General features: G+C 37.8%; 1 protein-coding gene across 1 annotated transcript; it reads left to right on the top strand.

Moving 5' to 3' along the window:
- Positions 1-907: 907 nt before the first annotated feature.
- On the top strand, positions 908-3,365 carry LOC146474464 (sex-determining region Y protein-like). Its single transcript, XM_085116957.1, has one exon. It carries the CDS (start codon positions 1,125-1,127, stop codon positions 1,845-1,847), a length of 723 nt encoding a protein of 240 aa, XP_084973083.1. The 5' UTR covers positions 908-1,124; the 3' UTR covers positions 1,848-3,365.
- The last annotated feature ends 7,613 nt before the right edge of the window (positions 3,366-10,978 follow it).

Genomic DNA, 10,978 nt, shown 5'->3' on the forward strand with positions numbered 1-10,978 from the left:
GCAAAGAAAACGAAGAGCGGGATATGTACAAAGTAAAACTGCTAATCTTTTGTGTTTTCGGCATTTTTTGAAGTTCTTTTATATGACAACCTGGCTTTGCAGAAGTGATATCTTGTCGGCTTACTTTTCTTGTCGGTTTTTTGAGAAGTAGGCAAGCCTGGCAGGTCAAAACAAGAATCACAGCATAATCCGTAAATTCTTCCCACGGTTTAAAGGAAAATTTGGTCTTCACGTATTCCTGACCCTTGCAAATGTTGTCATGCGATTTGACAAATCAGTAAACAGAGACCAGTTCTCAAACAGAAAGGACGTCTGTTAATTCTGTAACAAGTCGAACTGGATGATCGGCAGCTCTGTAATATATGTTTGAAGACGGTTTATTATAAGTGAACCGGCGCCGAACATATTACAGAAAAATAAAGTTTACCTTTCAAAAACTAATAAACAATGTTTAAGGCCTTGGGAAGACTTTAATTGTGCACACTTATGCCTAAATGGCTGACTGTTTTGCTGGTAATGTTTGGATTTCTTTGTCAAAAGTTGTTGATCGCGCGCGTTTCTAGATGAAAAATGCTAATTTCCAAACATATTAAACTTGTACCGATTTATGTTCACAGTGTGATTCAGAGATTTGTAAACAAAGCACACAATGAGTTCAGTTTTACAGAAGAAGTCTATAAAAATATCAATCACGCCTTGCAAAAGGGTATTTGTTTGTGTACTTAGACACAGTAAGACCCTCGTTGCCCTGTATTGAAATTAACTTGTCCGAAAAGACAAAGAATGTATCGCCAATAAAGGCAGCAATAACAAAACAGTTAGTTTATTCAAAGAGCTTTAATTACTTTGTGTGGGAGGATTTATGGACTATATCAAGCAATATTGTATCTTTTGAGGCGCAGGTAATTAACACGTGCATATTGGCCCGTATATTTAGTGTTGTACTATCGCACAACTGCAGGCTTCACTCTTAATTGTTCAAACGTAACCACCCCGGCTGCGACTGCGCCCGCACTGGCTGCTGAGAGATCTGCCCGGTTAATGAGTGGAGGTGTTACACATTACGCCGGAGATTTTATAGAACAACAGGTCGCAAAGACAACTAGAACTGCTGGATTCACAAGATGAGCGTTAACGACTCGAGTTCCTCCACAGAGCCGTCAAGGACATCAGAAAAAATTAAGAGGCCGTTAAATGCGTTCATACTTTGGTCGAAGAAGAGGCGACGGGTGATCGCCAACGAGAACCCGCAAATGCACAACTTCGATATCAGCAGGAAGCTAGGTTTGGAATGGCAGAAACTGTCTGAGGAAGAGAAAGCGAACTACTTCGAAGAGGCGAAGAAACTGAAGGAAGAACACAAACAACTCTACCCTGATTACAAATACCAACCGAGAAAACGTGATAAAACAAACAAAAGAAACAAGCTTCTTCATGGGACGCCGTACCAGTTCAGCTTCTACCCACACGACGCGGCAGGGTTTTTTGACACTCGCTATCACTTTCCAGTACCTGACTCAAGGCCGTCATTTCCTGCAGAAAGCCTACTGCCACGCGCCGAATCCGCAGTAACCAGCGAGGAATTGACACTCAATTCTCACGCTAAGCCAACACACACGGATCACAGCCCGCACAGTGTCATATACCAGAGCTTTCGACAGCCCTGTGATGGCTTCGTACCTTACAGAAGTTTGGATACTCCGTATATGCCTCTTCGCCCTAATTTCGACTTCTCACATCTTAACTGGTACAATTCTCCCTCGGGACCGGGGAGGGTTGCCCCCGTGCCTTACTGCAGCAGGATGTACCAATGGCACGCGGCAAGACAACCTGACTTCCATTCATGATAACTTTGCCCTAACTTCTTGTAGTTTATCATGCTCGCAGTACAAGGTACAGTAGAGTATAAAGAAACTTTATTCCGTAATACAACACTTATAATGTGAGACATTATTCAGTTTATGCAATGATGAAAACACGGAACTTTGAAACTGTTAGTTTAATTGGTCGAGACACTTCTAAAGTACTTTGTGATTACTTAAATGTGACTTTGTGGGTAGCCGTAACGTCTTAAAAAGACGCAAAAACGAAATTCTTAATGTAATCGTAAGCGGAAATCCCTTATTGTTATTTTTTAACTATTTTTTTTGTAAAGTACAGTCATAGGAAACACGGTACTTTACAATTCGTGGAAGGCTGTTAACAAATATTCCGGTTTGTACAGTTTTAAATTCATGAGCGTGTTCAGTTTATTTTTCGAAAGCCGAACGTGCTGAATACGACGGAAAGCTAAAAACACGCTAAGTCCAATTTAGAAAACCGTTTTAAAAAGCTATTTTATTTTTCCATTTATTTGCTAAAATATAAAATTCGCTTATATAATTCTTCAAGAAATCGTTCATGCTGTCGGTACTAACGGTAGTTGCATTCTTTTTGAACCAACAACAAACGGGGGATGAGAAGCTTGGCTATCGCTTAGAGCTCCGATACAAATACCTAAAACATCTTACTACGGTTAATTTAACTGTGTAAATTTTGTGAGGAAAAAGTGGCATTGTATTGAGCCTAAGTGTTAAAACACGTGGCAAGACGAGTAATAGCTTAGTATTTTACCGTGAGCTTGCAAAAGTTTTCAAAGCGTTAAACTCAGTTTTTATTTTCGTACCACGACATATAAAATATTAGTTAACCAGTTTGTGTTAATCCTTTTAAGAGGCCAGGACAACATTAATAATCAAACTATTATGTTTTAACATGCATAACCAGGTTTGTCCGGCCGGCGTGCGAAAGAGTTGCTTTCATTAAAATCGTTTTACAGTTTCCAAAGTCAACAAACTGCAAACGCATTCTGATATGCTAAATAAAAAGTGACCTCGGGGAGAAGTTTTGTTCTTAACAGTAGATAGAACCGCTTATTGTTTTCATCTTTGTCAGTAGAGGATAAAAAGATTGTTAAAACACCCGTGGTATTATGGACAGTAATCGCCACTGGAAATCAGTCAAAATAACAGTGGAAACACGCGACGCAAAAAACAGCGGTGTTCGTTCAATAGCTACTCGTTGACTTAAAGCTTTAATTATCTTTCAACCATGAAGCATTCGTTGCTTCCGTCCTTTCGGTTTCACTTTGAGTAGTTGACGAGTTTAGAAAACATCGTGCTGGTAGATTTAAACTTTCTTTGAAAAAATCTTTATTGCGATTCAGGGTATTATGTCGTTGGGAATTAAGTTCAGTGAATAAATATCTAATATTGGTGTATTGCTAAGTAAAATATAATAAAGTAATGTCTTATTTTCATAGCTACCGTTTCCTCTTAGCCATGAAAACATATATTAGTGACAATAAAATGGAACCTTATTGACAACTTTGTGGATTCTTTTGCTCATTTTACGCTGTTTTTATGATGGAGAAAATACAACAGATACAGTTTAACAATACGTAGCTAGAATTCACTGTTTTGAGGAGAACGAAGGCCATGTAGTTAAAGATCATTTCTTTGGAAAGTGGCCTCAAGAAAATGTCAACTTGCACCCATCTCATCATGCTTCGTTAGCTTATATTTTAGAGATGAAGTAATGGGTTTTTTAAATTCAGTAAAACACTTTTTTTGAACACTTAATTGAATCAAAGTAAATGTCGGTGTTTTTGTGTTCTGATGTAGAAGCAAGCTTTCACCTCTGCAGGAAATTTCTTGGTGTCGACTATTTCATTTTACGCTTGTGCGGTATTGTCTTTCAATCTTTCGGCGTTTATTGTATTCTTGAAGAAAACTGAAAATAGCAGACCATGGGCTTTTAACAGTTTTATCTAACAAAATTCAAATTAACGAATTAAGTCTGCGGCATGAAATCACTGCCACTTAGAACTTCCATAATAACTGATCGTTTTAGCTATATTTTATATCAACGTTTCCGGGTCATTTCCAATTCCTAAAAAAATAACGGGGAGGTTTCCAAATTATTTTAGGCCTCTGCAATAAGTTAGCAACTAAACAAAAAACTGGATAACGTGGACTTCAATACCACCCACAATAAATTCTCCCTCATTGTTTACCTTTTATCGGCGAAAATTTTCCAACGAAATTCTGAGGGCTAGGTAACTCTTTTCGAACTCTATTCTGAGGTTATGCTGTAATTTTGCTGATGTAGTGTGTGTTTTTCCACAAAAAGTGTATTTAATACTGAGTCTGCGTTTGAGGGTTCATATGATTTTTACTGCTTATGACAAAACCCATAGCGCGTTGTGTAGTCATTAACTGAATTCCTTTTGCATAATATACCCATTGACGCCCTTTCTCTGAGAAAACAGTTTGCATCAGATTTATTGTGAGGGAAACACAAGTCTTTCATTATAGAAAACAGAACAGTTTGTCTCGTATGTTGTCTGTTAGCGGCGTTTTCTATTAAGTCGTATAGGAATATTTAGCAATTAAGGCTTTTTCTTTCATCTCGTAAGGCATTATTCACTGTATAGAGGAACACCTCCACTGTTCCCTGTTTTCGGATTGCTGGGCCGGTGTGTTACCGTTGTTCCACCGGTACAGGTGTCCCGCGGCTGTTTAAACTTTTAATTTAATTTTTAATAAAGAGTTCGGAATTCAAAGTCAAGGAGTGCTAGGACATAATAATGTCAATGTCTTGTCGAGGCATGTGTTGATTTGAAGGTGGCCATGGATCGAGGTTTTATAATAGCGGGGTTGAAACAACTGCAAAAGTTGCTTCAGCGAAAGATCAAGGCAAAAGTGTTTGTCAATAATTGTTTTAAGCAGCTGAAGTTACGACGGTTCCAGCGAAGTCGGCTTCTACAACTGCCGAGGGGGGGTGAAAAAGCTGAAGTCTAACCTGTTTTCACATTTGAAGTGTAAACATTAATTCATCTTTCTGTATGATTTTTTTTTTACCACGATACCTGAGCCAACGCTTGCAAGCCTCAAAGCTTTTGATATGAACTTAAATATCTTATTCCATAATCGGAAAGACCCATTTCTGGAACAAAATAAAGATTATCAATCGTTTGTTACTTGTCAGCTTTTATTGTGGTGGCCTTTTCTAATATTGAATGTTAAATGAGATTTTTGGAATTGGTATTTTGATTGGGACTTGCTTGTATCTTACTGATATGAACTTGAAGGAATTTGCCCGTCATTTGCACTGGCCTATATCAGTGTTGTTCATTTACTCCGAGGAAAATGCCCAGGCAGAATAAACCAGAAAGGTATAGTAAGCTTAGATTAAAATTAAACCAGCAATACACGAACCACGAGGTTGACGATTAAGGTTGACCGTGCCAATTCTTAAATCGAAGCGTTATATCTTTGTCATTGGACGCGGGGAGAGAACTCGGACGCGGTTGCGTTCGGCATCTTGGCAAAAGATACAGAATAGCGCCGGACCGTAACACTTACTTGCCTTCACAAATGATATTTCCATGTAATATCATGATCTATCTCTCATATTTTATACTACGGATCTCATTCCAAATTACTTCTTTTAGAGAAAATAGGATGAACATTTACTGACAGGATAGGTGTAATCTGTTTCGGTACAAATACGGTAAGCTATATGTATTCCCTTTACAGCGTGGCAATGAACTGACTTTGCAAGACGATGGGCAAATAAAACTTCTTGAACTCATTACTGAATTAAAAACAGACAACCTTCAGAGATTTCTAACTAATGCTTTGATTATTTTGTTATAGCATAACAGAAAATGAAATTTGTTTCACTCGTTTTACTGCAGTTAACACTGAAATGCGTAAATAAAGTCTTGCTAAATAATTGAGTCTCGTTCATATTTATTTGTCACACGTTTGGTTTCCTTTCATATGTCAGAAGGCGTCTCGGCCTTTCTCTCGAGTGCTTTTGGATTTCAAGAGCCTTTTTTGTTGCGTTAAACCACTAACGTTTTAGAAGAGGAAATTGGACAGCCTTGTCATTCCCACCCCGCAGAAACTGTCCCCGATCTCTTTATCGAAAGAAATTCAATTATGCTCCTTTGTCTTATCCAACTTAAAATATAAAGGACGAAAAACTGCGAGACATTTGTTTTGTTGTCTTGATTCTAAAACTTAATTTGGAACATATTACCCTCTTAAAGTAGGTGTTTGGAAGTCTTAATTATTCAGTAAATTCGTTTGTAATCTTTTGCCTTTAGGTCGCTTAAGGCTTTTAGGGAAAGTAGTGGTACATTCAAAATCCTCCCAGTTGATTTTAATAAAAGGGTGAATAATATATCAGCAAATGTTTTTCTGCTTCTCACAAAGTAATCTCGGCTTTCTTTTCGTTAACAAGTTGCATGCAGCCTCGCTGATTTCCTTTCTTTTTCTTATTTTGAAATGGTTATGTATAAAAAGACATTTGTTATCAGTTAGTTTACATGGCGTGAGAAAAAGTTTACAAACAACCACTAACGCGGCTATCAGTTTATTAAACGTTTCGAAATCATTCTTATATAAATAGCTGAAGATTTGATGATAAGTTCTGCTTTGTAATATTACGTGATTTCCTGTTGTTGTATGCATCAAGGATTTTTTCTAGTAATTACCTTAACGGGTTTCACTTAAAGGGAACTTCAATAAAAGGCGTGAGTTTATCATGTTTTTTACCCCTTGGTCAGATAGATTAGATCACGCTTGTTCCAATCATCAGTGCATAGTAACTCTAACAGCGAGGCAACACTGTGCTCGATGATTATCATGTCACTGCAAAATATCTCTTGATTTTGAGAAAATAAAAGCAGCCATTACTGATTATGTTAACTACCCCACTTCTTTGTTTCGACATTATTTCCCCATGAAAGCAAAAAAGTAAATAAGTGATGATGCGGGTACTAGTCTGACGGAAATATCACGGTTGATATGCACGCTTATAAACTTTTTAAATGCACTGAGTAAAAATACGGTGTCATGAAAACTCTTTTGCGGTTAATATCACGCCTTTCAAGTCTTCAAGGCAATAAAGATGTACTTTTATTGCTTTATTGAAGGCGATAAGACATGATTGTTCTAGGTGCTGAAGTTATTTTATTGAAGAATGGACACAATATAATGACGCGATCAGAACCCGTCTCGTCGGTGCAAATGATAAGCAAACAAGGGCGGTTTAGAGCCGACAATTAACGCAAGAGAATTCGAACTTCCATAACTAGGGCGTCAACTACGCTAGTTTTAGATGTTTATAACCATGGGAAAATATATGTAGATGGTACATTGCTTCTTTTTTTCACGAAAGTCCACTTTTCGAGTGTGGAAGAAGCCAAACGAGTCGACGACCATGTTTCGGTGATTCTGTACATACAAGGTGGGCAAACAGTTCCATGACATACAGCTGCTTACTAAGTAAATACAATATTCTCATTGACCTATAACTGAAGTTTCACGCAATTAAAAAGATTAGAGCATAGAATATACAGCAGTACACATGATGGGCATAAGGCGATAATTAAGCCATTGAAAAGCCTTCCCGTGGGACTGAATCTCCAAACGGGTTTCCACACAATGTGACAGGAAATTAAAATCTCCCGCGAGTAAACGAACGCTTATTCACATGTCAAAATACACTTGGCTCTTCTGTGATTTGCCTCCCTGTTAGTCTATTTAATTCTGATGAAGAAAACAGTCGAGGAAAGTAAGCATTGATACTTGGCAGATAACAAGTGAGCGTTTTATTAACGGGCATAGAAGGCATAAGCGTGACACCTGTCTGCTCAGCCTCTCACAACACTGTTTAATACTTGATTGGCGTGCAAGGTTCATAAAGTTTAACAAAACATGGGCTCTTCAAGTCATCTTGCATGATCCTCTGCTCCAAACAAGTTGCTCTAAGCGTTGTAACAACCAACTATTGAAGCTCTTAATGAAAGCCTTTTGTTAGGAATCTAGCTTCTAAGCGTCCTAAACCATGTATAATTTGTTTTCAAAAAAAGTATCTTTTAGGCCGGCTTGTTATACTTTTTTACTTTTCCCTGTGTCAGCAAACTATCTGAATGAGGCACAAAATAGCAAATATATATCTACAAACGACCGCTTTTAGTGCATTGAACACATTTTTCGTCCGCCAAGTAATCAAAACTCTCGATAAAAATTTAATTAAGTTATCAATAGAGTATGATGTTTTAGCTATCCTGGATTTCCTATCGAACCTCGTCCCTACAAAATATAACAAGAGTCTTTCAGGGACTTCCTCGAGACGACGGGAATTTGGATCGAATCGTCTTCTGTGATGGCGATGATTCAGTTGATATCTACATCTACAGACTTCTTCGTGATCTGCTGTTATTGGAGTAAAGATGTCACTAATGATTTGACATCTGCCCAGATGAATTATTGAACCATTTTCAATTTTAGCCAATTCCAAAAGCTCACTAGTTTTTCCTTTTCAGTTTATAACTGATAGCAGCTGATCGTGTGCTCTCAGAGGATTGGTTTTCGAACGTTTCTCGGACAGTTTGTGAACCTGAATTACGCATGGTTGAGCTAAGCTAGGATTAGTATCACGTGTGAATTCTGGGTCGAAGTTCAGTGATGTGAGTTCCTGTGAACTGTTTTGACCCCCGTGGGAGTGGGGAGGGGAGAGTTTCCATTTTCCTATCTTTAAGAGGCACCAAGCTCAATGTTTCAGAGAACGGAGGAATGAACAGCATTTTTGAAGAACAAAATCCTCATTTTATTCTCGAACCAAGTAAAACCACGACATTGAAAGACCAAACATTTTTGTTTATTATGACAGAACGGTTTTATCATATCATGGGTTCGGCCAGCAACACCAGGCTTCGCCACGAGGTTTTATTAAACCATAATAGCACAGTTAAGCCTCCCTCCCCAGAGGGATGTAAGGGGGGGATCCCAAGAAAGGGGGGGGGGTGGGGCGGAGGGATAATAGCACAATAATACTACTTTTTCTCGTTGCAAACCAAATTTTCAATTTTTCTTCTTTTCTTCACTTCAAACGGTGGCCGGGAGGTTACATGCATTTGCTATGAGTTTTGATTGGTTCATCGTATTGTTTATGTCTGTTGTGATTAGTGAGAGCTGTTACTTTGGTTTTGGTTTGACGACACTCAATTGAAAACCGCTCTAATGCCGAGAAATTAATTCATACTGGAGAAAAGATCTTGAAAGCTTCATACAGGTGAGACTATTTATTAGTTTAATACCACTTCTAAAAATATACAATTTACGAAAACCTCTTTTACAAATCTAGGGACAATTACCCACAGTATTTCTGAAATGAAAGTGCTTATCCCTTGCTCCGTCCCACAAGCAAATTATGATAAACAGTACGGAAACCTCTACTAGTGGGCCTGTATTTCCACTGATAATAATCCTGCAATGCAATGAATGCGCAACTTTTCCTTCTATTTCGTGGAAGAAGAAACGAAAAAAACGCACGAACACGCTGAACGCTTAAAATGGCGCGATTTTTTCCACGCATTTTTTCTTGTTCTTCCACAGTGAATCAACTTGAGATAAACAGGAACAAAACTCAAATAAACAGGGCCCAGTTGTTCAAAGCCCGATTAAGCTAATCATGAGTTAACATAATCAATGAAGACTCGTAAAAATATTTTTGTTCCTCAGTTTTAACTAAGACGTTACTCTACTGTTACCTTATAATCAGCTTTTAAAGACATTTTTAATGAGCGAGATGAAAACCTCGGTTAATTTTTATTCGGGGAATAGCGTTAATCGGCTTTCGAACAACCGGGCCCTGAAAGTTACTTGACTGTTAACTGTACATGTGTATCTTTTTACAAGGAAATTTTTGTGACCAGACGTAATTTTTCTATTAGCCTGACAAGGAAGCTTCATTTAGGACACGTTCTTTTGGGACAATTACCGGAATAGACGGGTCTTCAGAATGAACAGAATAGTATTCCATTCATTCTACCCCTCACAGCAGAATGAACGAAATATAGTCTGCCTAGAATAAGATGAATTGCCTCAGTTCTATTGGGAAGATGTTCAGATTAATGAGAACAGGCAGAATTTCGTTCTCTTGGGAACAGATGCTAAGTGTCTGTTCTGTTAATCCTGAACTAGAATAAGAATATCCAGAATTGTCGCAAAAAAATGCGCCCTTAATCTTTAATTTAAATGGGAAAAATTATTCTGGAATAATTCTGATTGTTCTTGTGTTGACAAGACTCGCAGTTGAATCTCTGCAAGCTATTTTTCTTCTCTTTTTTGTTCTGAAAAGCCAAATGATATATTTCAATTGATCAGAGGCTAAAATAATGATCCAGTCTTCTGAGTCTTGAAAGTTATTTCTTGTGCACTTGAGCTAATTTTGTCTGTGGACTCGGATGGCCTAGCTTCCCATGCAGTCGTATTTAGGGGACTCGTATTATTAGTAATACGAGGCCCTTAAAAGCGACTGCGTGTGAGGCTAGGACTGCCAAGATGGAAACAAATTGCAAATTGAAAAGGTTGAGCCAACTTCAACAGATCACAGTATCATGAAAATGCAATCGTTAGCTAAATTTTTAACTACGGAGCTTGCCTCCAATTAATTTTACCGATAAACTCTGAATTAATACTCCTTTTAACCATAAATCTTCTGTTTCTTTTACTCTTTTAGTATTACTTTAAATGACCATTGCATATTATACCTTTGTTTCAAGCGTTCAGAAAAAATTACTCTACAAAAAGTTCGGTAGGAGCAGCCTAGTAATCTGTTCCTTATACTCTGGCAATAAATAAATATATATTTTTCAGCTTTCTATTAAGTCTCCTACGCAGAGGTTATTTTGGTCGTCACGCAAGGTTTTCCAGTTAGAGGCGAGGACCGACTGCTCCAAATACAGCTTCTTCCCAAAACCATCAAGGAATGGAACAATTTTCCAGAGAACAATTTGTTCAACTCAACTGCAACAAGTTCAAGGCTGCACCTACGGAACTTTATATTCAATAGTTAATTGAATTATTAATCCGTCCAATTATTTACCGATTTAATCATTGTTATATTGTATTATTTATTT

This window comes from Pavona decussata, unplaced genomic scaffold, assembly GCF_977016875.1.
Source record: "Pavona decussata unplaced genomic scaffold, jaPavDecu1.1 SCAFFOLD_89, whole genome shotgun sequence".
Lineage (NCBI taxonomy): Eukaryota > Metazoa > Cnidaria > Anthozoa > Scleractinia > Agariciidae > Pavona > Pavona decussata.

Excerpts from the sequence above, each read along its gene's own strand:
- LOC146474464 (XM_085116957.1), top strand. The coding sequence starts at position 1,125 with ATGAGCGTTAACGACTCGAGTTCCTCCACAGAGCCGTCAAGGACATCA.